We start from the raw sequence: 26,687 nt of genomic DNA, 5'->3' as shown, positions 1-26,687 counted from the left end.
CCTGGGTCTTAGACCCCCCTTATGGAGGAGTCTCTGGTCCCCGGCCCCTGCCCTTTAGATGCGGCTAAACCCCGTGTCCCTTCCATCAGACACCCCCCTCCCCCGCAGGTCCCCCACCAGGAGGGCCCTTCCTGGACCCACATTCCCCCTCTGCCTCCTCCCTCAAACTGCCCTGAACCGCCTTGGAGCCAAAAAGCCCACCAACCTGGCTCCATGTGGATTAAACATTTATTTATTTATTTATTTAAATATATTTTATTGTGTTTTGTTTTGTTTTTTACAGAGAGGAAGGGAGAGGGATAGAGAGTCAGAAACATGGATCAGCTGCTTCCTGCACACCCCCTACTGGGGATGTGCCCGCAACCAAGGTACATGCCCCTGACCGGAATCAAACCGGGACCCTTTAGTACGCAAGCCGACGCTCTATCCACTGGGCCACACCGGTTGGGACTTGGTTAAAAACGTAAAAGGCATTTGCTTTTTGAAGGTATCTAAAGCTTATCCTTCCCTCGGGCCAGGCCTTTCTCTCAGTGCCTGGAAACGTTTCCTCATGTCATCCTTCCATTGGCTCCGTTCCCCGGCGGCTCTTGTTTCCCCAGCGCCCAGAGGGCCTGCGGTGTCCCTCTGCCGGCTCTGGATGAGGCAGAGGCTGGCTGTGCCTCGTGGGTTTGACACGGAGCTGCACACACGGAAAAAAAAAAAAAAGATTGCAAACCTATTAACCAATGTCATCCCAATAAAAATGAAAATAAAAACAAAAACCAACAACAAACTCCAGCCTTGACGAAGTGCCTGGGATGAGCACAAGGCCGGAGAGGAGAGATGGAAGATGAGGAGCAGGCGGAAGGTGAGTGGGGGCTGGGAACACCCCGCCAGGGGCAGGTCGGAAGAGCTGCCTGCGGGCAGAGGGGGGCCAGTGGGGCTGGCACCGGGCAGAGGGGGGCCGTGATTGTGTGGAAGGAGAAGTGCCCACTTCCTGGAACATCTGGCCGCAGGGCCTGGAGACCGCACTGCGCTCCGGGAGGCCACTTGGGGCCACTTGAGTGTCGCTCTCCTATGCTGCTGCCATAGACCATGCACAGGCTGAATGTCCGAGTTTCCCCAAACGCATAGGTTGAAATCTCGACCCCCAATGTGGTGGTATTAAGAGACAGGGCCTTTGCCTGGCCACCTTGGCTCAGTGGTTGAGCGTCGACCGACAAACCAGGAGGTCCTGGGTTCGATTCCCGGTCAGTGCACAGGCCTGGGTTGCGGGCTCCCTCCCCAGTGGGGGGCGTGCAGAAGGCAGCCGGTCCATGATTCTCTCTCATCACTGATGTTTCTAGCTTTCCCTCTCTGAAATCAATACAAATATATATATTTTAAATCACCCATTGCTTTTGTCTGGGTTCCTTAAAACAAAACAAAACATATGAGCTAATGCCTTAAAAGAGAGGGTAGTGCCAGGGAGACCAGAGCCAGGGAGAGGGAAGTGAGGCAGAAAAGGAGGAAGAGGGGTATGGCTCAGGTTGGCCGGCTTTGCAAGGACTCCACGCTGGTGGCGGGGTCTGTGGGGCAGGTCTGGGCGGACTTGTGCAGCCAGAGTCTCAGAACCGTCCTGAGCATGGAGGGTGGACAGGATGGAGGGGCATGTGGGAGCAGGCGAGCAATTTCTGTCCGCTCCTCTCCTCTCTTTTTTCTTTTCCTTTTCTAAATATGTTTTATTTCAAGAGGAAGGGAGGGGGAAAGAGATAGAAACATCAAAGATGAGAATCATTGACTGGCTGCCTCCTGCACTCCCCCCATTGGGAATCGAGCCAGCAACCCAGGCCTGTGCCCCCGACCGGAACCAAACCCAGGATCTCTCCCTCTCCCTCTCTCTCTCTCTCTCTCTCTCTTTAATAAGTTTTTATTGCCGGCCGGTGTGATTCAATGATTGAGCTCCGACCTGTGAACCAGGAGGTCACAGTTAGATTCCCGGTCAGGGCACAGGCCCCGGCTGTGAACTCCATCCCCAGTGGGAGGTGTGCAGGTGGCAGCTGGTCCATGATTCTCTCTCATCATTGATGTTTCTCTCTCTCTTCTTCTCCCTTCTTCTCTGGAATCAATAATAAAATAAAATAAAAAATGAAAGCGTCTAAACCACAAAGGGACCTAAATGATTTTAAAGCACACGTCTGTCTCCCTCTGCCTTCCTCCTGAGACAGTGCGGGGAGACCCCGGACGCGCAGTCATGAGTGATGCCGGAAGGAAGACCCGGCGGGAGGCAGGAACGGACCGAAGAGAGCCAGTGCTCGGTGACGGCGCTGTGGTCGGCACCGGCTCCTTTTTAACCATTTGACAGAGCAACTACTTTTGTGAAACACACGCTCACAGACGGCTTCTGGCTGTGTCTCTGGCGTGGCCACCCCTGTGCTTTTCAAAAGTTGGAGCTGAGCTTTAACCGGTGTGTCTCAGTGGATAGAGCGTCGGCTTGCGGACTGAAAGGTTGTGGGCACATCCTCAGTGGGGAGTGTGCAGGAGGCAGCTGATCCGTTTCTCTCTCATCGATGTTTCTAACTCTATCCCTCTTCCTTCCTCTCTGTAAAAAAAATAAATAAAATACATTTTTTTAAAAATTGGAGCTGAATGTACTTGGGTCCAGCATCAAGGGTACAGTTTGACACTGCCCCACCCCTCCCTCTTGCCTTAAGCTGGTGCCATCTGTCATGCATACAAACCGGCTGATCCCTGAAGGCATTTAAATTTGCGTCCTTGACTTAGAAAATAAAACCCCGAAACAGACAACTCTTTGTCCACCTTTTAAACCCCTGACAGGTGGAGTTTGAATGTTATTTAATTCATCCAGAGATGAAAGTGAACATATCTAATTTCTAGAGGTGTTCTGGGCACTTTTCAATTTATTTTTTATTGATGTCAGGGAGGAAGGGAGATGGGGAGAGAGAGAAACACCGATGATGAGAGAGAATCAGGGTGGGCTGCCTCCTGCACGCCCCACACCGGGGATGGAGCCCGCACCTGTGGGAACCAATCTGCGAGCCGCTGCTTCGTAGGTCGATGCTCAGGCCCTGAGCCGCGCCGGCCGGCTGTTCTGGGCGCTTTTCTGCAGAGTTGGCTCTCTCGGGAAGTCAAAAGGCTCGTCCATCAGCTTAATCCAACGCAATAGGAAACCTCTGCAGGTATTTGAGGCGGGAAGAGAGTTAATAAGAAACAGCGGCGTGGAGGTGGGTCGGTGAGGCTGCAGGAGCAGGCTCCCGGCTCAGCGAGCCTCCTGCAATGACAGCTCCCCGAGGACCACCGCCGAACCGGCCTGCCGGGGGAAGCCACTGCCCAGCCCAGACGGAGAGGGATGGGGGAGCGGGGGTGGGGGGGGGACACTGCTAGAACTCTTGGTTCCCCTCACACAAGGTCATCACCAGGACAGGCTCATCACTGCTCCCGTGCTCCACACCGAAAGTGGGAAACTGGCCATTGCTGCCCTCTGTTGCCTGATGTCTTTTTTTTTAAAACATATTTTATTGATTTTTTACAGAGAGGAAGGGAGAGAGCTAGAGAGCTAGAAACGTCGATGAGAGAGAAACATCGACCAGCTGCCTCTTGCACACCCCCTACTGGGGATGTGCCCGCAACCAATGTACATGCCCTTGACCGGAATCGAACCTGGGACCTTTCAGTCCGCAGACCGACGCTCTTCCGCTGAGCCAAACCGGCTTCGGCGCCTGATGTCTTTAAGAAACAGTCTCTCAGCCTAAGGGGTGTGGCTCAGTGGATGGAGCATCGGCCTGCGGACTGGAAGGTCCCAGGTTCGATTCCGGTCAAGGGCATGTACCTGGGTTGCGGGCACATCCCCAGTGGGGGGTGTGCAAGAGGCAGCTGATCGATGTTTTTCTCTCATCGATGTTTCTAACTCTATCCCTCTCTCTTCCTCTCTGTAAAAAAAAAGAAATAAATAAAAAAGGAAACAGCCCCTCAAACAGCTCATGCACACATATGGTGCCATCTGATCCTAACCAGAGAAGAAGGCATATGGTGTTCCTCCCTCCACAGATAAAGACAGATAAAGACAGTTCTTCCCTTACAGACAAAGACAGCAGTGATGTGACAGTTAAGGTCGCAAAGCTGGAGCAACAACCTAGACCTCCGCACCCCTGGCCAGTTCGCCGGTTCTAAAAATTCAACTAACTTGTCATGAGCGAGGCCTCCGGGGGCCTGAGAGCACCTCATAGGGGGGTGGAGACGGGAGAGGGCTCAGGCTGGTAACTAACCGTAACCCAGGAGGCACAGATCTGCAGCGTAAGCACAGGGGAAGGGGCAGGTGCCGGGCAGAGGGATTCAGAGGAGAGGAAGTGACGTGTGAGCTGGGCTTTGAGGGATGAGTAGGAGCATGTCAGGATGTCGTTTGTTGATTTGTTGATGAGAGCCATTCTGACAGGTGTGAGATGGTTAACTCGTTCTTTTTTTGATTTGCATCTCTCGGATGATTAGTGACTTTGAGCATGTTTTCATATGCCTCCTGGCCTTCTGTAGGTCCTCTTTTGAAAAGTGTCTATTTAGGTGCTTTGCCCATTTTTTGATTGAACTGTTTATCTTCCTTTTGTTAAGTTGTTTGAGCCGAAACCGGCTTGACTCAGTGGATAGAGCGTCGGCCTGCGCACTGAAGGGTCCCGGGTTCGATTCTGGCCAAGGGCACATACCTTGGTTGTGGGCACATCCCGAGTGGGGGATTTGCAAGGGACAGCTGGTTGATGTTTCTCTCTCATCGACATTTCTAACTCTCTATCCTTCTCAATTCCCCTCTGTGTAAAATCAATAAAATATATATTTTTAAAAAGTTGTTTGAGTTTCCTGTAACTGTTGGAGATTAAACCCTTATCTGAGATAGCCCTGGCAAATGTGTCCTTCCATGCAGTCACACCTACTGTTGCCTCCAAGTCTTTCTGAACAACCCAAAGAGGGTACTGCGGGCGGACAGGCGAGGCTGGGGACTATTTGCTTTGTTGCGAGGTCCACGTGAACTCAAGGCTGCGCGCGAATGGGGTAAAGGACGCGGGGCCGACGGTTTTTGGTCCGTCGGAGCCACCGTCCAGGCTCGGGGCCGCCGCCGGCCGCCGTGTCCCTCGCCGGCCGCCGTGCGTCCGTTACGTGGCAGCTGCCGGCGCCGGCCAATCCGCGGCGCCCGCATCAGCCCCCGCGGGCGGCGCAGCCGGAAGGGGCGGAGCTGAGGCGGTGGCGGCCGAGGAGGCAGCGGTGGCGGCGACGGCGGCGGCTCCGGAGGCCGCAGTCCCGGACGTGGCTTCGGGCCCAGCCCCACCATGGTGACGCTCGCGGAGCTGCTGGTGCTCGTGGCCGCGCTCCTGGCCACGGCCTCGGGCTACTTCGTCAGCATCGACGCGCACGCCGAGGAGTGCTTCTTCGAGCGGGTCACCTCGGGCACCAAGATGGGCCTCATCTTCGAGGTGGCGGAGGGCGGCTTCCTGGACATCGACGTGGAGGTGCGGGCGCGCGCGCTGCCCGCGGCCCAGGCGGGGGCGCGCGGCCGCTCGGGGGTTGGGGGCGGCCGGGGCGCGGGGGGCGGGCATGGAGGCCGCCGCCCGGGTCCTTGGAGAGGCCGGCCCCCCGCCGCGGCCGCGCCGGCTCGGCCCTTTCCCCGCCGCCCGCGCGGTGCGGGGCCCCGACGGCCCTGGGATCGGACCGGGGCGCCGTCCGCGGCGCCGGCTGACAGCTGGGACGGCGGGCGCCCGGGGACCTCTCCGGGCTTGGCCGCCCGCCCGGGGCGGAGGGCGCTTCTCAGCCCGGCGCAGCGGAGGCGGGACTCCGTCCCGGGAGCGGCCGCCTTCCGTCCTGACACGGATTCCCGTGGGCACGCGCCGTGGGAACTTTGGGGAAAGCGGATCGGAAGTTACCGAGGGACGCCGGGCGGTTCTTCTTTCCTTTCCCCGGAAACGACCCGCGTGGCTCACCCGCTTTGACCAGTTTTGGGTGGAGAGTGACACATGCCGCCTGGGATGGAGGTGGATGGAGTTGGGCCATGCATTTTAAGAGTAGCGATTGCGGTGGAGTAGCTGGAGGGAACCGGAGATTACTAAGAAACCAGCCCCGAAGTCTGCATACTTTTATTTTAACCCAAAGGAATGACCCCCTTAACACTTTTATTGGTCTGTGGTCACATGGAATTAATATTTGCATTCACGCGTTGGCATTGATTACTTGGGTGTAAGGATTTCCCACGCCACGCAAGGGAAGTCCAGGCTTAAGGGATGCTGGAAGGAGTGACCGTGGAAATGACAGAGGCCAACTGTTGGTTTCCACGGTGGACAGTGGAGGGCTTTGTAGGCGGTGAGCGAGGCCAGCCGCCATGGGTAGCTGGTTGGCATGAGAGCGTGGCCTCCTGATTTCCACCCGGTAACACAGATGGCCTTCTCTGGCTGGAAGTAGTTACCAGGAAAACCTAGGAGTGCACCTTGCTCAGAAGTCTTAGTTAAAAGAGGCTCTTGCTTAAAAAAAAAAAAAAAAAAGTATTTTTTTAAAAATCGATTTCAGACTAAAGGAGTGGGAGAGAGAGAGAAACATCAATGATGAGAGAGAACCGTGGATCGGGGGTCGGCTGCCTCCTGTGTGTCCCACACTGGGGATCGGCCTGCACCCCGTCAGGGCACGTCGCACTGTGACCTCCTGTGTTTAGGTGGACCCTCAGCCCCTGAGCCGCGGGGAGGTTTCTTGCTTTTGGTGAGGGCGCAGTGGCTGTGTGTGTGCGTGGCCGTTGGAGGCGCCAGCCGCAGAGACGGTGCGGGAGGTGTGTTTTCCTTTCTGAGGGGCTGCATTTAGGTTGAATAAGATGCAGTCCGAGTCGAAAGGTGATTAGAAACCCAGCCTGTGTCCTGACCGGGAGCTCCCGTCCCCCTGTGGATGGACTGAGTGAAGGCTGCATTTTGAAATTCCCATTTCCTCAGCCAGTGGAAGTCACTGTGATGCTCATATTGAAATCTTCCCTGACGTCGGCATTTCCCTCCTCCAGATCACAGGGCCGGACAACAAAGGGATCTATAAAGGGGACCGGGAGTCCAGCGGGAAGTACACGTTCGCTGCTCACATGGACGGGACATACAAGTTCTGCTTTAGCAACAGGATGTCCACCATGACTCCGAAGATCGTGATGTTCACCATTGATATCGGGGAGGCCCCCAAAGGGCAGGACATGGAAACGGAAGGTGAGGCGGACGCTCAGGTTCACGGCCCATCCGGGAGGGGGGTTGGTGTTGCACACTCTGATCCTCTGCTGGAGCGTTCCCTTTGGTTTCTTACTCTGGTTCCATCCACTGTCCTTTTTCCTCCAAACCCCCCTCCCTTGTTTCACTCACTGTCTTTAAAGTCAGGAACCTTTTGTGAAATACACTTTTTATGTCCCCCGAGCTCCTAAGTCACAGAAGTTTCTGGAAATTCACGTTTCCATTCTGGTTCTCCACGTGGCCCGGCGGCAGCCTGGGCACGTGGTGCTGCAGTGACACCAGGGTCCCTGGGCTCCGGGCTCGTTCTCTGATTTGCCAGACCTGGCACTTCGTCTGCGTTTGCTCGTTTGTGTACGTGACTAGTTTAGCCGAACATTCTCTTCTATCTTTGTGTTCACCCTTTAAACTTCTCTCTAGGCGGTGGAGACACCTGGGATGGTACGTGGATTGCTTTTGGACGGCATCCTGCCTTTTGCACATTTTTGCTGGCTGTTACCTAACTTCTGCTCTCCTTTCTAACCTCCGTTTGTTGGCATGAGAGTGTGTTTTGTCTTAATGAAAAAACTGCAGCCCTGCATCTCATTGGAGTGGTGGTTTTGGTGGTTTATTTGGTTGACAGGGGGTACAGGTTAGGCCATTTTAAAGTGGTATCCCTGGGAACAGAGCCATTGACATTTAATGCTACCATTTGTTTCTTTTAAATGCTTGGAGGGGTGGACTATTCGACTATAACTGGACAAGTAGAAGTCTCAAACACAGTTAATAGCAAGTGGTTCTATTGACTTTGTAGGAAGTATTTTATAGCCTTGTTTTAATGATTACTAAAGCTTTCTAACTGGAAACTTGGTTGGATATACAATACAGTGCTAAGAGCCATGTCTAGATTTTGTGATGAAAGTTCTTTCAACCATACATTGCTGCTAGATCAGTTTTCCTTCCCCAGCTGACCAGCACTGAGCCCTCAGTGGATTCTTCTGGATGGATTGTTTACAGGAGCAGCACATTAGCATGGGGGGGGGGGAGGGGCTGTTACCACAGAGCAGGTAGGGATTTGGAAGGGAGCAGCCAGCACATTGCCTGCTGTGGCCGATAGCGTTGTCGTAGGTATTGAGCAGATAGTAGAGGACTTACATCCTAAAGAAGTGCGCGTTAGGTTGTGAAGTCTCTGGATTCAGAGACTCATTCTGCTTAGTAATCCTGCGCTTGCTTTTCAGGGCCGTTTACAGGGTAGAACTTGGCTGGTTTTCAGGAAGAATTGGGAGTTTCAGGGCTTTGTGTGTGTGTGCTTTCTGGAAGTTAGTCCTTTCTAAGTAGTTAGACATTGTTGGCTGATGAGTGTGAATATTGAATTAGCCTCTAAATAATCCTTAACACGGTATGTAAAGTTCTTGCTTTTGCCTTGTTAATGTCAATGAATGGCAGCTGTCAAGTCACGCCTTCCTCTAAAGCAGTGGTTCTTAGTCAGGATGTGGAACCCTGCTCCTGGAGGGAAGGGGATCGAGCGAGGGAGGCTGAGTTGCAGCCAGCCCTTACAGTGGCGGCCCTGGGCTCCCCTCAGGATGCAGGGTCCCTGGGGGGCTTTGGAATTCTCCATGAAGCCCAGTGCGGCCCTGGTAACCAGACCCTCCAGTGGGAACCTCCTGGTGTGTTTTCCTGCCCTTTCCTCGTGGCCATCAGACAGTGCAGCCTGCAAGCGTACACGTGCTCCTCAGAGCGTGGGCTCCCCTGGTACCCAGTTCTGCCCAGGAGCACCGGTGCTGGGCCTTGTGCCGCCGAGCGCTTTCACTGGCAGTGCCTGCTGCTCCCGCCGAGTGAAGTGGCTGCTTGGCTCGGAGTGGACGTTTGAGCGGCTGTGCGTTTTCCCAGGAATGTTTTTCTCTGCTCAGCTTCTGAGATTGAGTCTGTTTTGATACTGCTTCTCAATTAACATTTAGAGTTAATATGTAGATTTTAATTTTAGTATAAATATTTATAGAATAGCACTAGGGTGTTACAGGGACTTCCTTTGATATGTTTTTAAAAAAAAATATATTTTATTGATTTTTTACAGAGAGGAAGAGAGAGGGATAGAAAGTTAGAAACATCGATGAGAGAGAAACATCGATCAGCTGCCTCTTGCACACCCCCTACTAGGGATGTACCCACAACCAAGGTACATGCCCTTGACCAGAATCGAACCCGGGACCCAGTCCGCAGGTCGACGCTCTATTCACTGAGCCACACCGGTTTCGGCATCGTTTGATATTTTTGCTCCCCCTCCCTAACGTTCCCCTCCTTGGTGAGCAGTCAGTAGAGAGCTTCACCAGCAGCAGGTCAGTGGGAGACATTTCTGAGGTGGTCTTCCTCTAGTTAGTAAGTATTGTATGGTATGTTTTCTACCCTGAAAGATTTTTTTTTACTAGGAATGGGATTTTAAAAAATGTGTAGAGAATTAAGTCATAAGGGGTCCAAAATGATGTTGGAGCCTCTTGGATTTCTAAAAATAGCTGCTTTTGTACGTCTTCTCTGAGGAATATTTTGATTGCTTTATGCGTATTTTTCAAAGAGATTCCACACCCATGCTGATTGTTTTCCAACCCTCCTGCAGCTCACCAGAACAAGCTGGAAGAGATGATCAACGAGCTGGCAGTGGCCATGACAGCTGTGAAGCACGAGCAGGAGTACATGGAAGTGCGGGAGAGGATACACAGAGCAAGTAAGTCACACAGCTGCTGGCCGCAGCTGGGAGGTCTGCAAACATCATACGGAGCATTGACTTAAAAAAGCTCCTGGTCCAGATAGCTTTTGAGTGTCCGTGTTGGTAGAGCTTCGACCACACCAGCTTACTATTGGGACATTGCTCCCCTGACTACAAGTCTTGTGGGGATCCTTCGAGTTTAGAGAAAGAAAATCACTCGGAAAGGAGATTTGAGTGCTGTGTCTGCCTAGTAATTCTAAAAAGTTAAGGCTATAGAATTTGATCAGAAACTGAATGTGATATAAATCGAGCAGAATAAAATATAAAAATAAAATATATTTTTTCATGCCTGTTACTTTAAGATTTAAATCCTTAGCTAATGAGCGGGAAAAGGCATGAGACTCGTTCCAGGTTAGTAGTAACTGTCAGTGTTGGTCCATGAAACAGAAATCTCCCCCACCTGGAACAAATGCCGCTACAGTAGGTGCTCAATAAATGTGTGTGTGTGTTTGTTTTTTAAAGTGTCTTTAATTTAGTAATGGTGATCTTGAAATCTCTTAATTTTGTTAAAAGTCAGTTTTCTGATTAAAAAAAAAGATTATAATGTAGGGACACTTCGATGTGAGTGAGAAAGAATGTTGGTTGGATTTTAACCCTAGAAGGGTAACCTTGGGCCAGCCACTTTCTCTCTCGGTTCCCCATACATAGTAAGCAGATGTGACTGCACTCTGAATCTTAAAGGTCCATTTAAGTCTAAAATTCTCTGCTTCTAACTGTTGAGTTGCTTGGGGACAGAAGTACTGAGTGCCAGGAATGTGTGCGATATTACTTCACACGGGGTAAGAGTGGGTGCTTTTCCAGCTTCTCTGTCACCGTTATTAAATGCTGTGTATCTGTTTATCCTCCACAGTCAACGACAACACAAACAGCAGAGTGGTCCTCTGGTCCTTCTTTGAAGCGCTGGTTTTAGTTGCCATGACATTGGGACAGATCTACTACCTGAAGAGATTCTTCGAAGTCCGGAGGGTTGTTTAAAAAGCCTTTTTTTCCTGATGATCCGAAACTCATAATTCACTGTTTACCAAACATCTTGGTCATTATAATGTCATTTAGTTCATACGTTTTTATTTTCTGAATTGTACATTTACAGCCTAGGTTTCTTTGTGATTAATAGCTATTGGGAAAGTGATAGTGAGAATTTGACATTTGATTGGCACAGTTTATTTGAATTCTGCCTCATTCTACAGGCCCTTCCAGAGCTTGAACACTGTAAATGAAATGTAGGCATGTAGTCCTCCTTACGTCTTCGTTAGTTTCCAAACTAAAATGCCGTTTGTTCAGGACAGCACTTCACTAAAATGACTGCAATCTTTTGGCCCCTTATCTTGCAGTTCAAGTCATTAAAGATTCATTTTGTTTAGTTCTTATGAGAAACAACAGTCGGAATCGGCATTTTTACCCACCTAATGGCAGAGCGCTGTGCTACCAGGTTGGTCCTTTTACACTTGATAATATCCCTCCCCCCCCCCCCCTTTTCACTTTGATCTTCAGGACTTCACCTTTACACATTGATGACACAGCACTAATTATCCTGTTTTGATTTCTGCCTAACCTTGTAAGAAGTCTACTAGAGCCAGTTCTCTGGGTGTTTCAGCTGAGGGCAGCCCTTGTACTTTCCGTGCTGGCACACACTTCACTCTGGGCGCGTGGGAGCTCTGCATCCACGGAATTGGGGAAACGTGGGTTTCTCGCGCACGTGGGTAAGCCTCTTGGGTTTCGTTGCAGTGAGTGAGAGCCACTGTTTAGTTCCGATCAGCGGCGTTTGGCCACTTGTTAATGAGGGCACTGACAGCACTGTCAGTGCTGGGGTTTCTGGTTTTGTTTTTTGGGGTCTTTTTTGGCACATGTGGATTTTATTTGTATAAAACAAGATGACTTCCTCTTGGTCTCTGATGATGTGTTTAAAATTGAAGGAGCATCAGGTTTGGTGTGGGGATGATCCAAGATTATGTTGTAAACTGATGTATTTTAGTTACTTGTACATTTTTTTGATCTTTGCAAAGGTAAAACTACAAGTAACGAGTTTTATATAATTAATTTAAATTTGTTACAGGTTTTCATGTTCAGGATAAACACTTTTTCAACCTTGGGTGACGATACTTGCAGCAGCTTAAGGTGACTGTTCCACCTTAGGACACTGTTGCATGCCAGTTTTTCTGCGTGTGTGAGAAAACACTTCAAAATGGAATTAAAATATGTAAATTTAAAATTGGTTGTGTATCGAATCTGCCCCAGGTTCAGTAAATAAACAATTCTTTTTAAAAACAGTCTTTGTATTCTGTTTTATATATTACACTTGATCTTAGCCAAAAGGCTGAGAAGCAATTATATTGTTTTATATATTAACTCACATTTATTATATTCCAGTATTTGAAATGAGACATGTCCCTTTTTTCTGAGCGTTCCTTTTTATATCCGTAACTAGATGATAGTGAAAAGGAGCCCAATTTTAGGTTTCCCTGTGTGGTTTCTTTCATGGGTCAGTGTTAACATCTTTGCTCTTTTTTTCATGTGGAAAAAGTAGTTTTGGGTGATTTTTATTCATCCACCTATTGGTTTACGGATGTGGGGAATAAGTTTGAGCGAGATTTGCTGAAGGCTCCCAGGTGAAGAGACCAGAAAATAAGTCTGCCGCTAGGAACGATTCCTTTCTCCCTGACACCAGGCCGGCAGCGACACAGAAGGCTGGCCCTTCCTGAGCACCTGGCAGGAAGCTAACCACCACACCGTCCGTCTCATTCAGTCCTCAAACCGCCATTACGTTGGGCGATGTTCTTACTTTGGAAATAAACAGGCGTGGAGAAGGTCCAGAAGGTAGTAGAGCCCCAAACGCAGGCTTTGTTTTCAGCGCTCGCTCTGCAAGTCCCGTCTGCGAAAGTGGTGGGCGGTGTTTTGAGGTGAACAAGTTTCAGTGGAAATGTTACCTTGGGCTTTCATTTTCCACTTCAAGATATTTATTCATCCCAGAACATTGGCTGTGTACGTACTGCCAGTGTAGCCACTGGGGTGAAGAGGAAAACCCTCCGTTCCGGAGGGGGAGATGAAACATGGGCTGTGGGTGGGCTGTGGGGCAGGAAGGCCCGCTGAGAGGGAATTGGGAAACGGTGGAGGGAGGGAGGAAGCCGGCGCTAACTGGGAAGGGTGCTCACCGAGCCCAGCACTGAAGCTCGCCCAGTGCCCACGGCGCCAGCGAATGATGACAGGGACGCCACAGGGTTCTAGTTAGGACTCCGATCGCAACTTCCTAGGAAGCACACATCTGTTACGTACCGGGCCCTGGACCCCGCCATCAGCCCTCTTTTGCGTTGCTGTTAGCCTGGAGCTCGGCCGGGGTCCGTCCTGCCCGCTGTCCTCGGCCAGCACGCGGTCTGTGCCGCCATCTGCCTCCGACGGCGGAGGACGTGAGGCGGGCCTCCCGCCGAACCGCCGCCCGAGTGGCCGCGCCCCGGCGGCCGCGCATCCTCCGGCCCCGCCGCCGCTCTCACTCCCCTGACCGGCTTCGCAGGCGCCGGCGGCGAGGACGCCTTTCCGCGCCCGGAACTCAGCAGCCCGGGCCCGGTTCCCCGCCGGACCGGTAGGCGGCCGGAAGCGGAAGTGCTCGCCGCGGGGTTCCGGAGGCGTCCGGGGGGCGGCGGCTGCGGGGCTCGCTATGGAGCACGTGACGGAGGGGTCCTGGGAGTCGCTGCCGGTGCCGCTGCACCCCCGGGTGCTGGGCGCGCTGCGGGAGCTGGGCTTCCCCCACATGACGCCGGTGCAGGTACCGCCGGGGGTGGGGAAGGCGCCCGCCGGAGGGGCACGCCGGCCGTGCAGCCCTCCTCCGACCGGCGCCTCCGTCTCTCCGCAGTCCGCCGCCATCCCGCTGTTCCTGAGGAACAAGGACGTCGCTGCCGAGGCGGTGAGTCCGCGTGCGGGCTGCCCTCCGGGTTCCCCCCGCCAGGGACCGCGGGCGCCCGCCCACCACACCCTGTCCCCCCGCAGGTCACGGGCAGCGGGAAGACCCTCGCTTTCGTCATCCCCATCCTGGAGATCCTCCTGCGGAGGGAGGAGAAGCTGAAGAGGCATCAGGTGAGGCGAGCCCCGGGCTGTTCCCAGTGGCTGGAGGCTGGGCAGATGCTTAAACAGCAAAGGGGGCCCTGACCGGTGTGGCTCAGTGGATGGAGCGTCGGCCTGCGGACTGAAGGGTCCCAGGTTCGATTCCGGTCAAAGACATGTGCCTTGGTTGTGGGCACATCCCCAGTGGGGGGTGTGCAGGAGGCAGCTGACACCGATGTTTCTCTCTCATCAATGTTTCTAACTCTCTATCCCTCTCCCTTCCTCTCTGTAAAAACTCAGTAAGATATATGGGGGGAAAAATAGCAGACAAGCACAGGGACCGGGCTGCTGGGCGAGCCCAGGCCGAGAGATGGAGGGTCCGGGTGCATGTGCTCAGCCTGCAGGCCCCGTGCACTGCTCATGGCATCTCACCCCCCCACTCCCTGTGTGTGTGTGTGTGTGTGTGTGTGTGTGTCCGTCCATCCCCGTGGGCAGGTGGGAGCCATCATCATCACGCCCACTCGAGAGCTGGCTGTGCAGATAGACGAGGTCCTGGCGCACTTCACCAAGCCCTTCCCGCAGTTCAGGTAAAGGGGGTGCCGGGTCCCCGCGGGCCGCGGGCCGCGGGCCGGGCTGTGCCTGGCCTGCTCTGGACCCGTTTCCTGTTTCAGCCAGATCCTCTGGATCGGAGGCAGGAATCCCGGAGAGGATGTCTCGAGGTTTAAGGAGCACGGGTGAGTGTGATCGCGGCTGCCGGCTCTGGGCGCTGAGCCCAGGCGGAATGGATGATCCTCTCAGCTTAACCCGAACGCCCCTCAGGCACCGCCCTCCCAGCCCGTGCTTCCTCCTGGCAGTCTCCTTTTCACCCTCTGGCGCCTTCCTTCCGGCCCTCCCAAACCCTCCCTCCGGCGAGCCCTGCCCCTGCAGGGGCAGGAGGTGTGGGCTGTGGGCCCCCAGCTCTCCCCCGAGACTACACAGGCCCAGGGCGCTGCTTTGGTACTCGGGGCTCTCTCAGTGGCTCAGCCCTCCTGGAGGTTCTGACCTCGCCCGGAGCCCCAGATCCACGCACATACACTAGTCTGCCTCATCGCCCCGGCGTCTTAGCCACTCGCTGCAGACGCGTCTAAAATGGGGCTTGGGATTGTCATCCCCGACCTGCCCGGCACCTGGAGCTCCCGTCCACCTGGCCTCCCACTCATGAGTCTCCTCTCTCTCCACGGGGATCAGGGGGCCTTTGAGGGGCCAGATATAAAACGTGGTGTTTGGAATTACAAATTACGCCCAAGATCAGGACGTGTGGCCACGTTGACTTTGTTCTCCAAGGGGGAACATCATTGTGGCGACGCCAGGCCGCCTGGAGGACATGTTCCGAAGGAAGGCCGAGGGCCTGGACCTGGCCAGCTGCGTGAGGTCCCTCGATGTCCTGGTGTTGGATGAAGCGGACAGACTTCTGGACATGGGGTTCGAGGCTAGGTACTGGGTTTTGGACTCGATTGGACACGTGAATTTCACGGCATTAGATTGTTCCTTCAAATTCTACCGCACAATATAAACTCCAGTTCATCTTTTCTTCTTATTTTTTCCTTTAATCCTCACCGGAGGATATGTTTAGAGAAACGAAGAGAGAAAAATATTGATAGGTTGCCTCTTTATGTGCCCTGACCAGGAATCGAACCCTCAACCTTTTGGTGTACATGTGTTTTTTTTGTTTTTTTGGGGGTGTGTGTGTGTCTGTGTGTGCACGCACACGTGTATTAATAAACAGCTCAATTGGGATCTGATGCCTATGTCTTACAATTCACCCATTTAAAATGGGCAGTTCACTGGTTTTTAGTCTCAGAAAGTTTGTCTTAATTTCACTTTCTCCTCGCACTGCCCCACTTTATGGAAGTACAACATGTGCTTACATAGAGAAACGCGAAGTGAGAACACAGAAGATAATAAAAGGCATAAATCATCTCACCTCAGTGACATTTGCTGTCAGTACTGCGGTCATTCCTTTCGGGTTTAACATAATGTAATGTTTGGTATCATAAGGTAAAGTTTGCTGGTCGTGCCGGTAAGTCGGGGGTTCCGTTTGCGCCCCTCTTCCAGCATAAACACCATCCTGGAGCTGCTGCCCAAGCAGAGGAGGACGGGGCTGTTCTCGGCCACGCAGACGCAGGAGGTGGAGAGCCTGGTGCGCGCTGGCCTGCGGAACCCCGTGCGCGTGTCCGTGAAGGAGAAGGGCGCGGCGGCCAGCAGCACCCAGAAGACCCCCTCGCGCCTGGAGAACCACTACATGGTGAGCCCCTGGGGGGCTCCGCGCCCCGGCCACTCGGCGCAGCCCGGTGCCGGGGGTGCTTGCGTTTGCCAAGGGCCAGATGGGACGGGTTCTCAATGGGAGATAGGTATTGCTAGTTACCTTTTTTAAAAAACATGTTTTTATTGAATTCAGAGAAGAAGGGAGAGGGGGAGAGAAAGAGATTGATGAGAAACATCCATCAGCTGCCTCCTTGCCTCCTGCTGAAGATCAGCCGTAACCTGAGCATGTGGCCTGACCAGCAATTCAGCCAGTTAAATTCTCTGTTCAGAGGTCGCCGCTCGGCCACTGAGCCACACCGGGCTGGGCAGCAGCCAGGCAGTTACCTGGATGGTGGCCCTCGTCTCACATTCATTGTACACGTGTGTCCAATCAGCACACCGGACACCTCGAATACGTGCAATGTTATCTGCCAGCTCCCCCTCCGCAGAGCTGGGAGGAGAGAGACACTGCTTTGAGCTAACGCAGTGTGCTGGGAAGCGTTCACTTCTTCACTGGGACTGCGCTCGGAGCTGGCTGCCTGATGGGCGTCTGACAAACGTCCTGTGTGTGCGGGAGGCAGACTCTTAGGGTTAGGGCTGAGACGGAGCATCGCTCGCTATGGGGATTGGCTATAGGGATTGGCTGTGGGGATTGGCTCTGGGGATTGGCTATAGGGATTGGCTGTGGGGATTGGCTATAGGGATTGCTATAGGATTGGCTGTAGGGATGGGGATCGTCAGTGCATTTGTGTGTGTTTTACTGGTTTTCCTTTCTCGTTGCAGGTGTGCAAGGCAGATGAGAAGTTTAACCAGCTGGTCCATTTCCTGCGCAACCACAAGCAGGAGAAGCACCTGGTCTTCTTCAGGTAGCGCTCCGGGCCGGGTGGGCGGTGCTGAGCCCTGGGGAAGAAGCCGGTCCCCAGAGGGAAGCAGGAAACTTTATATTTAAGATGTCATCGTTTTTGTTATGAAAGACGGCTTCAGTTTAGTCCGTTTCTCAGGGTTCAGGAGAGCCCTCGCTCCATCATCGATAGGCGTGGGGATGTGTCCTGGGCGTTTAGCCCGTGCTTGGGGGGAGCTGTGGGAGAGAGGCCTGGGGTTTAGCTTGGGGCCCCCCGTCAGCTGTGGGCACGCACAGCCCTCTGCCTTCTCCCGGAGGCCGGTGGCCCCGCCTGAGCCCCGTCCCCTCGCAGCACCTGCGCCTGCGTGGAATACTACGGGAAGGCGCTGGAGGCGCTGGTGAAGGGCGTGGAGGTCATGTGCATTCACGGGAAGATGAAGTTCAAGCGCAACAAGATCTTCATGGGCTTCCGCCAGCTGCAGAGGTGGGCCTGGTGGGGACGGCGCTTCTCCGGCCGCGAGTGTCCCTCTGCCTCGGCGTCCTTCATTCCCTGCTGCCCCTCCCCCTCCCCTCCCCCCAGTCATCCCGTCTTCCCTGTGCAGGTGCGCACCTGTCCCTCTGTCCTGCCCGGCCATTGTGCTGTGCCCACTTCCCTGAGAGGTTGTGAGCTCTGTAAGAGCAGGGACCTGCATGTCATGGTCACTGAGAGATTCCGGGACACCCCCCCCCCGCCCCCCGTTGTCCTCCCTGAGCGCTGAGGCTGCTGGCCGGGGTGTGCAGCTCCCGCTCACCATGCCGTCTCCCTCCCCAGCGGGGTCTTGGTGTGCACCGACGTGATGGCCCGCGGCATCGACATCCCCGAGGTGAACTGGGTGCTGCAGTACGACCCCCCCAGCAGCGCAAGGTACCGCGGCCGAATGCTGCTCTCCGCTGGGAACCGCCTGGAAATAGGGGTCTGGGGCAGGCAGACAAAATGCCGAGTCACAGGGTATTTCTAACGGCAGAAACAGGCGAGAGGGTGTATCACGGCCCTCGGTAGCGATTCCAGCCTGTCCCACCGGATGAGCATCCATGTGAACACCTGTAGTCCGTGTTCAGTGCTCACAGCGTCCTGTCTGGTGGGCGGTGGATATGTAGTCGCTGACTCTCCTGTGTCCTGGTCAGGGCGGGGCTGGGACTGAGCCGTGGCCGGGGGCCCCGGTGGCCCCGGGCCTGTGCTTGGCTCGGCCGCCGCCGCATGCCCATGTCCCTCCTGTTCCAGCGCCTTCGTGCATCGCTGCGGCCGCACCGCGCGCATCGGCCACGGCGGCAGCGCGCTGGTGTTCCTGCTGCCCATGGAGGAGGCCTACGTCAACTTCCTCGCCATCAACCAGAAGGTGAGCCGCCTCTCGCCCCGTTCTGGCGCGGGGTCGGGGGTTAAATCGGGTGCAGACTCACAGGGCCCGGCTGGTTATGTTGGTGCGGGAACCTGGGCTTCAGGGCCGAGGGTCTCCCCAGCCTCATCGCAGGGGCAGCGGTGTCCCTGGTGGACACGGGTGGGAACGTGGACCCAGCTTTGCCTCACTTGCCAACCAGAAGCCAGTGGTCACGTAACATTTTTAAACGTTCGGGTCCAGTAGAGCACTTGGGCTGGCCTTGGGCTTCGCTGCCTCTGATCGGAGATGCCGGGGGTTGTTTGGCCCTCGGTCTCCGTGGCGCTGGCTCTGGGGGAGCCTCGGGGCAGGAAGTGAGTGTGTCTCCGCAGTGCCCCCTGCAGGAGATGCAGCCGCAGAAGCACACGGCCGACCTCCTCCCAAAGCTGCGGGCCCTTGCCCTGGCCGACCGGGCCGTGTTTGAGAAGGGCATGCGCGCCTTCGTCTCCTTCGTGCAGGCCTACGCCAAGCACGAGTGCAGCCTCATCTTCCGGCTCAAGGGTGAGTCGGGCGTCGGCACGCGGCTGGGCCTGTCCGAGCGGCTGCGCTCCCGCAGGCCCCGGTGTGAGGCTGCTCTGGCTTATAAATGCTGGGCCTGTGTCGGGCGCTGTGTTCTAAACACCACGGAGTCCTCCCAGGGTGTGTAAACACCACGGAGTCCTCCCAGGGTGTGGGTGGAGGGAATGGACTGGCGCCGAGTTTTCCGTTTAGTACAGACGTGGTGACTGGAGCTACAGTGGATGGTGAGGTCGTTGGTTAGAGGAAGGATCTGGAACCTCCGGGCGGGTCTCACCCTGGGCTTCCCCGCATCAGATCTGGACTTCGCTGCCCTCGCGCGCGGCTTCGCCCTCCTGAAGATGCCCCGGATGCCGGAGCTGAGGGGGCAGCAGTTCCCGGACTTCGTGCCCGTGGACATCAACACGGACACCATCCCGTTCAGAGACAAGATCCGGGAAAAGCAGAGGCAGAAGCTGCTGGAGCAGAGGAAGGAGAAAACCGACAGCGAAGGGAGGAGGAGGTTCGTCAAAAACAAAGCGTGGTCGAAGCAGAAAGCCAAGAGGGAGAAGAAGAAAATGAACAAGAAGAGGAAGAGGGAAGAGGTAACGTGGGAGACTTTTGGAATTTGTGGGGGGGCCTGCGGGGTGTCTCCTACGGGACGTGCCCGGGCGCTCACAGCGCTGTTAGGTGGTGACGGGCGCCCTGTGCCCGGGGGAGCCGCTCTGAGAGCGAGTCATTCCTGATGAGAGCGGCTCCCCGGCTCCGTCACTGAGGCGCTCGGCTCGCTCCCCCTGCAGGACTCCGAGCTGGAGGACGAGGACATGGAGGAGCTCCTGAAGGACACGCGGCTCCTGAGGAAGTTCAGGAAAGGCAGGATCACGGAGGAGGAGCTGGAGAAGGGGCTGCTGACGAGCGCCAGGGGGCCCGTCAGGACCGAGGGTTTGGGGGTCTCCGATGTGGAGGGGGACGGCTGATCCGGGGCTCGGGTGAGCGGGGAGCCGGCACGTGGCTGCGTCCTTTCCCGGACCGGGACCGGGACCGGGCGGCGTGCTGTCCTGCAGGCTGGGAGGGCGGGGGGGCCTTCAGGTCAGGAACGATTGACCACAGACACGCCCGCCTGAGGCCCAGCGGGAGGTGGGACTTATCTGGTGTAAATAATAGATGTCAATATTTATTTTGATGGTCGCCTATAATTAAAGAGCTTATTTTACACTCTTTTTAATGCACTGATGCTGGTGTAGACTTGACTTCAGGCTTTTTAAAGTTCCCTAGTGCTTTCAGGCCCCTGAGCTCCCTGGGGCAGTGCGCGGGCCACGGGGTCCCTGTGGGGCAGGGCACAGGACACGGCCCAGAGCGGCAGTGGCCTGGTTTTCCTTCTAAGAACGGCCCCCAGGACTCTGTTACAGGGGAGTATCTGAAAAGTCGGGGCAGCTAGTCCTGTTTGGGAGATGACGCCTTATTGACCACACCCTCAGTATGAACGAGGTGGCACTGTGTCCACAGTGAGGCCTGGCTCAGCGCGCAGTGCTGATGCAAAACCAGTCAGTGTCTCATGTTATTTATTGAAAAGATGCTGAATGTATTCATTCATTCACGTACAATTTTTAAACGTTCAGGTCCCAAACCTGTTAAGATCCACATCTTTCACAGACACAACTTTCGTTTCCAAACGTCTGGAGGCGTCATTGGCGGTGAGCGCGCCTGGGTTGGCTGGGGTGCTCCTTTGGTTCGATGCCCCCCGGGCTGCGCTCTGGCTCGTGTCCACCAGGGGCAGCGGTGCTACCTGCCCTCCTGGGCACCGCGTGGTGCAGGGCACCGCGTGGTGCAGGGCGCCGCGTGGTGCAGGGCGCCTGCGCAGTGAGGAGGCCTGCCCTGTGAGTGGGCCTTGGCAGAGGACGAGGGGCGGGGTCTGGAGGGTTAAGAGCCAATAGTCTAACGTGTGTTTCTAGAAACAGGAAGTGAATGGCAGTTTCTGGGAACCATCAGTACAGCTTAGGTTGTTTTACGGGAACCGGGAACATGTTCAAACAGGACTGGAAAGGATAAAAAAATCACCAAAATGATGACTTTAAGTCCCTAGTCCATAAATCTCCATTAAAACGGCTCCGTTTGGCCAGCTCACCGGGGTCCGTCCCCTGAGGCAGGAAGCCGTTACAGGTACAGCTTGATGAGCTCGTCGCTGACGGCCGAGGGCGTCAGCACGCCCAGGTCCGTGAACAGCAGTGTGATCAGCGAGGGGGGCGTGTAGTCCACCCACGGGTGCTCCTCTCGGAGGTCCTGTCCAGTCTGCACAGACCGCAGCGTGTCCGCCTTGTACTGCAGAGACAGAAGCCATGTTAGTCTGCCCGCCACGCGCTCAGGGCTCTGCACGGGGGCTGGCCCCACCACTGTCCCCAAACGGGAGAGGCCAGCTGGGCGCACTGATACCAGGGCGCTGCTGTTGTGGGCGGTCACGGCGGTCCCTGGCCACAGAAGCCCAGGCACCTGTCCCCTCCCTCTGGGCGGGCACTGCTCAGCCTACCCCCGGTGGTAGGCTGCCAATGCTGTTCCCCTGCGCAGATCTCTGAGGTTCGGAGCTCGGAGGACAGGGCCTGCCACAGGCACGTGGTCAGGAAGTGGCTCCAGGCCTGCACACTCACCACCAACCCCCCCCATCCCCCCCCGCAGCCGCGGCCAGTGCTCAGTGCGCGGGAGACGAAGGCTGAGACTCTGGGCAAGTCAGGCTGGGTCTCACCGCCACCCGTTTGTCTCCTGGTCCCCACTGGGCAGGGAGTAACGCACGCGTCTGAAGGGGCACCTGCGTCAAGCTCTTGCCTTAAACTTGTCGGGGACGTCCTGCTGGTTCAGGGGGAAGAGCCGGACGAACTTGAAACTCTCGGCGACCACGTAGAAGGGCTTGTTCTGCGCTTTGGCGCACACGGCCATCTGGTTGGTTCCGATCTGGGAAGACAGGAAGGGGGCCGGTGAGGCCGACGGCAGGCACGGAGGCAACAGAAAGCACACGCGTGATCGTAACGTGTAACCTCACTGTGGAACCCAAGAGGAGCTTTTAAAAAAGAAAAACAAAGTGGATCTTCTCCCAGAGACACACCAATAAACTCAGGGAAAGACGCTCTGGGCCCTGAGTCACCAGGGAAATGCAGGTCAGAGCCACTAAACACCACTTCCTCACAGTGACCTGCCCTGACCGGCACCGCACAGCCGGTGCCCAGCCACTGAGCCACACTGGCCCGGCCGGGCTGGATAGAGACCTTTTAACACGTTCTATTGATGCCAGACATACTCAATAGAAAAGAAAACCAACTGAAAAGACCCAATTTCAGTTAAAACATATTTTTGGGGAATAGAAATTACATCTATAGATGAGTCTCCGAAACCAGGGAGTTTTACCAAAACTGGACCGACCACCACAATGGCTACTGGGACCGGGAAGCAAGCGGATGGGCTAAGCAGGATCACGTGACTGAACCACACACACCGCACGCTTCCGTGCCCTGGGTCAGGCATGTCCCCGCAGTGGGGAGGACCGGGCAGAGGGGGCCCCTACCTTGTTAATGATGCCCCCGTTCTCCACAACCCCCTCGGCGCCCACGATGACGAGGTCGGCCTTCTCCATGATGTAGCTGCGGGAGTGAGGCGGCGGTTACTCCTCCCTCCGCTCGGCAGCCTCCCTGCACAGCCTGACGCTGCCTCCCGGGGTGCGCTCCCCTGTAACCGCCGTCCGTGCTCCTGGGCCCCGCACACACGGGCGGCCCCGGCACTGCCGCCAGCGCAGTGAGACCCGTTTCCATCCGGACCTCACGCCGCGCTGCCACCCAGTGCGCACAGATGTGCGAACCCGAGCAGGACTTCGGCCGCGGGAGAACGCTCCAGAGGCGCAGCCTGCAGCCCGGCTTCCCCACGCGGTCCCTCCGAGGGGCTTTCCTGTGGTCTCGGGCTCACTGCCCGTGGCCTCGGGGTAAGTGGCGTGGCGGAGACGAAGAAGCCAACCACTGACCTGACCCCGACTTTGCCCCCTGCCCTGGCACCACAGGCTGAGCCCTGCCCATCACCGCCCGCTGGTGTCCTCCAGCCGGGCGTCTGGCAGCTGTTAATTAAGAGCTGGGTGCTCCGCCGGCCCTGGGAGTGGGTGGGGACGCGGCATCGCAGCCGGGGACGCGGGCGCTCACCCCACAGCGGCGTCCAGGACCACGGTGACGGGCACGTTGAGGTGGCACAGCGCTTTGGCCATTTTCTTCCTGAAAATGGCATTTGAGAGCATCAGATAAAACCCAGAAAGTTCCAGAGGGGTGTGTGACCAGTCACGTCACTGACGAGAAACAGCGGATGGAAACCTGCAGACCCCTGACCTCGCTGGTAGGTCAAGCCCTGGGCCGCAGGGCGACACCCCCTCCGGTGCTTCACGCGGCTTCCCCGGCGCCAGCAGGCGGGCAGCGCGGGACGCTGCAAGTCGGGGCCTGCCCTGCTCCTCGCGGTGGCTTCCAGCCCACAGCCCGCCCCTGAGACCGGCTGCGGGCCCCGGACCCGGGGGGGTACTTGCCCGGACAAATCCGGCTGCGACTCGGTGATGTACACGCTGAAGCGCTTCTTGGCCGCCACGGCCGCCTCCAGGACCCGCAGGACCACCCTGGAGCAGGCGTGGGTCAGGATCCGCTGTGGGCGGGAACGCTCCGTCCGTCAGAGGGCCGGCCCGCCCCGCCCGCCCTGGGCACTGGAGGGCGATGCCGAGGGAAGGATGCAGACGCGTCTAAGAGTCTTACTAGCCCTGGGCCAGGCGGCCCACTGCGCTCGCAGCTCCTGTCTTTCCCTGATCAACACTTGGCAGCCGAGCATCTGCCACAGCAGTGAAATGAGATTAAAAACATCTCACCCGCCGGGACCGGTTTAGCTCAATGGATAGAGCGTCGGCTTGGGGACTGAAGGGACCCGGGTTCGATTCCGGTCAAGGGCATGTACCTTGGTTGCGGGCATATCCCCAGTTGGGGGTGTGCAAGAGGCAACTGATCGATGACTCTCTCTCATCGATGTTTCTAACTCTCTATCTCTCTCCCTTCCTCTCTGTACAAAAATCAATAAAATATATTTTAAAAAATAAATAAATAAATAAAAATAAATAAAAATAAAAACATCTCACCCCAGTGCCAGCCTTTACCAGGAAGTGACAGGAGCTGCTGTGTCCATTTTGTATTAACTCAGTACACGTCCCATAACATAATCACTTAAGGTATCTCATTAAGTCACGGCTTATCTACGCTGTCCCCGTGTTTTTCTCTGCCCGTTTAAAGTGACAACCGTCTACGATCATACCTGCATTTATGTAGTGCCTGCTGTGTGCCAGGCCCAGCACACAGTCCTTACACACACCGCCTGGCTATCCTCACAACCACCCGGCGAGGTGGGCGCTGATATTCCGCCCACTCAGCAGGGAGCACGGCAGAGGCAGGAAGTCACCTTGGAGTCCTCCCTCCAAAGCCCTCGCTCCATTACCACGGCCCCTTACTCACCGCCCCGTCTTTGATGAAAGTGTGGCACAGGTCCGCGATTTTCCTTCTCGACAGCGATATCCTCCTGAGGAAAAGCTCTCCCCGCTCAATCATGATCTTCTTACACTTGGAGTAGTCCTAGGAGGGGAAGGGCAGGATGAGGCAGAAGCGGGGAAGGTCTGCAGCCGGAGAGCCGCGGGAGAGGGCCCGGGCGGCGGCTCACCGAGTACTCCAGGGACGCGAGGCTGATGAAGCGCAGGAAGAGCTCGCCGCCCGAGGACACGGCCACGGAGGAGTCCACGCCGCACAGGGTCTCGATGGCTCTGGTGAGGTTCGCCCTCAGGCCCTGGATCGTCTCCCCTGGGCCGATCACATGAGAAACGTGACGCTCACCTTCGCATCACAGGCCCTCGGTGGGTCTGTCATTCACTCACTCACTCATTCATCTACGATGTACAGTTATGCTAGTCTAGATGCCAGAGAGACGCCAGGGAACACGACAGACAGGGTCGCTGCTCTGATGAACTCTCTAGTGGGAGAGGCAGAAAAGAAACGGGTACCCAGCGAAATCGGGACGGGAATTACAGAGTAATGAGGACAGAAAAGAGAAAAATGATAGGCAAGGTGAAGCTGTGGTCAGGCGAGCAGGCATGGCTTCTAGGAGTGGGGGCCCTTTAAATGAAGAGGGAAGGGTCCAGCCACATAAGATCCAGTGGGACAGGTCCCAGGGGCAAAGGCCACGAGATGGAAACAACCTGGGTCTGAGAAAGAGGCCAGCTTGGCCAAAGCACAGGTAAGAGAGAGAGAAAGAGAGAGAGAGAGAGACAGAGAGAGAGAGAACGGAGGACATTAAGTAGCCCAGGCAGGTGAGGTCTGGGAGGCGGAGCAGCGAGAACCAGGGGTTTGGGTGTTACTGGGAGCAGATGGAGACACGATGTCCAGGGATTAAAGAAGCTTCATTATTCCTCTTCGCTCTCCCCGGATGCTCACACGTGGAATGCCTGACCTGGCAGGCGATCGGGATGAACGGACTTAATGCCAGAATTTAACTTGAGGGCTCTCTCAGGGTCAAAGGGAGAACAGGGAAGGAAGAAGCTGAGCTCGGGGTGACAGGGACACAGATGTCGGGAGACTGTCCTAGGGCCCGTGTGCGCCGCGGCGACCCTCACCTTTATCCCGCTTCAAGAACTCCAGCAGCGTCCGGATGGCAGCCACCGCCGAGGCCATGTCGGGATCTTCTTTCATCTGAGACTTAAAGTACTGGATTAGCTCTGGGAAGAGAGGAAAAAGTGATGCATCAAATTCTCCTCGAGGCCAGAGAGCTTGTCAATCACCGTTCACCTTAGACAGCTTTCTTGCGCAGGTGTCTGGCTGTCAGGGGATAATGGCGAATGGGGGCACAGATGAGACTTAGGGGCCATTCTCCCTCTTATCCTGGACCCTGCGTCCTGAGAACCCCACTCAACCACCTTACCAGTGTCTCCTGTACCCGTCCCTGCAGACAGTCTATGCTAGGTCACGCCTATTCAATGCAGACTTATTTACTTGTATTTGCTTAACCACCTTTTATTTGCTTAACGTGAACATTACATGTGTATTAGTTTATTATCTCCTAAAAAACGCTTTGATAACCACACTAGGCGAGCACATCCAACACGCCTTATTCTGCTGACTCTAATGCCAGATTCAACAGTTCAAGAGTCACTCCTATTCCGCCTGCGGGGAGATCAGGACTGCGAAGGCTTGCAAGGCCAAGAAGCGTGGGGAGCGGGGGTGTCTGCGGACACGCTCAGGGCCCAGCCCCCGGACCCAGGACCACGAGAGGGATTAGAGGAACCACATCCAGCCGAGCAGCCGGAGCTCGGAAAGCGGCCGCTCTCTCCCGGAGCCCAGCCTGCGCGTGCGAGGTGCAGGGACCCCTGCGCGGCCCCGCTCTAGACCCGGCAGGCCCGGCCCGGCCCCACTTACCCTTGTCGTCCATGGTGCCCTCCGGACCGCGGAGCCCGAGGGGCCCGGAGCCGCCCGTGCTGCCCGCTGGCGTCCCGCGACCGCGCCGGCTCGGGATCTCAGAGTCTGACAGCGCGCCGCGCCGCTCCGCACTCCACTTCCGGCGCGCGGGGGGCGGGGCCTGGGTGTCGCGCTGGGTATGGGCCCAACCGCCAACGTCACTCGGAAGCGCCGGAAGTGGAGATGCGC

General features: G+C 55.9%; 3 protein-coding genes across 6 annotated transcripts in view; 2 read left to right on the top strand and 1 right to left on the bottom strand.

The window, feature by feature from the left end:
• Positions 1-26,616, bottom strand: part of EIF2B1 (eukaryotic translation initiation factor 2B subunit alpha) — a 59,559-nt gene extending 32,943 nt beyond the window's left edge. The window contains exons 1-9 of one of the 3 annotated variants that reach the window (XM_084867461.1): positions 26,460-26,615; positions 25,661-25,762; positions 24,715-24,851; positions 24,513-24,629; positions 23,545-23,661; positions 23,178-23,242; positions 22,556-22,631; positions 21,823-21,948; positions 21,131-21,324 (exon numbers count right to left, since the gene is read on the bottom strand). In XM_084867461.1, the coding sequence (XP_084723587.1) occupies positions 21,160-21,324; positions 21,823-21,948; positions 22,556-22,631; positions 23,178-23,242; positions 23,545-23,661; positions 24,513-24,629; positions 24,715-24,851; positions 25,661-25,762; positions 26,460-26,472 (918 nt within the window). In that variant the 5' untranslated portion in view covers positions 26,473-26,615 and the 3' untranslated portion in view covers positions 21,131-21,159. Of the gene's footprint in view, positions 1-20,550; positions 21,325-21,822; positions 21,949-22,555; positions 22,632-23,177; positions 23,247-23,544; positions 23,662-24,512; positions 24,630-24,714; positions 24,852-25,660; positions 25,763-26,459 lie in introns of those variants that run through there. The other 2 variants (XM_084867462.1, XM_084867460.1) reach the window with 2 other exon arrangements.
• TMED2 (transmembrane p24 trafficking protein 2) lies at positions 5,176-12,209 on the top strand. 2 transcript variants are annotated; one of them, XM_084867318.1, is made up of 5 exons: positions 5,176-5,471; positions 6,995-7,187; positions 7,623-7,643; positions 9,793-9,900; positions 10,793-12,209. In XM_084867318.1, the coding sequence occupies exons 1-5, from the start codon at positions 5,292-5,294 to the stop codon at positions 10,915-10,917; spliced, it is 627 nt and encodes a 208-aa protein (XP_084723444.1). In that variant the 5' UTR covers positions 5,176-5,291; the 3' UTR covers positions 10,918-12,209. The 2 variants fall into 2 exon arrangements, with proteins under 2 accessions (XP_084723444.1, XP_084723445.1); XM_084867319.1 differs by lacking the exon at positions 7,623-7,643.
• DDX55 (DEAD-box helicase 55) lies at positions 13,524-20,238 on the top strand. Its single transcript, XM_084867433.1, has 14 exons — positions 13,524-13,699; positions 13,787-13,837; positions 13,921-14,007; positions 14,470-14,561; positions 14,646-14,708; positions 15,298-15,447; positions 16,069-16,258; positions 17,041-17,123; positions 17,451-17,582; positions 17,910-18,002; positions 18,360-18,474; positions 18,843-19,011; positions 19,324-19,610; positions 19,806-20,238. Exons 1-14 carry the CDS (start codon positions 13,592-13,594, stop codon positions 19,980-19,982), a joined length of 1,797 nt encoding a protein of 598 aa, XP_084723559.1. The 5' UTR covers positions 13,524-13,591; the 3' UTR covers positions 19,983-20,238.
• Positions 26,617-26,687: the final 71 nt, after the last annotated feature.

This window comes from Pipistrellus hanaki (assembly GCF_964339955.1).
Source record: "Pipistrellus hanaki genome assembly, chromosome: 19".
NCBI classification, from domain to species: domain Eukaryota; kingdom Metazoa; phylum Chordata; class Mammalia; order Chiroptera; family Vespertilionidae; genus Pipistrellus; species Pipistrellus hanaki.
Note: the sequence above shows the minus strand (reverse complement) of the source record. Positions and strands in the feature narration are given on the sequence as shown.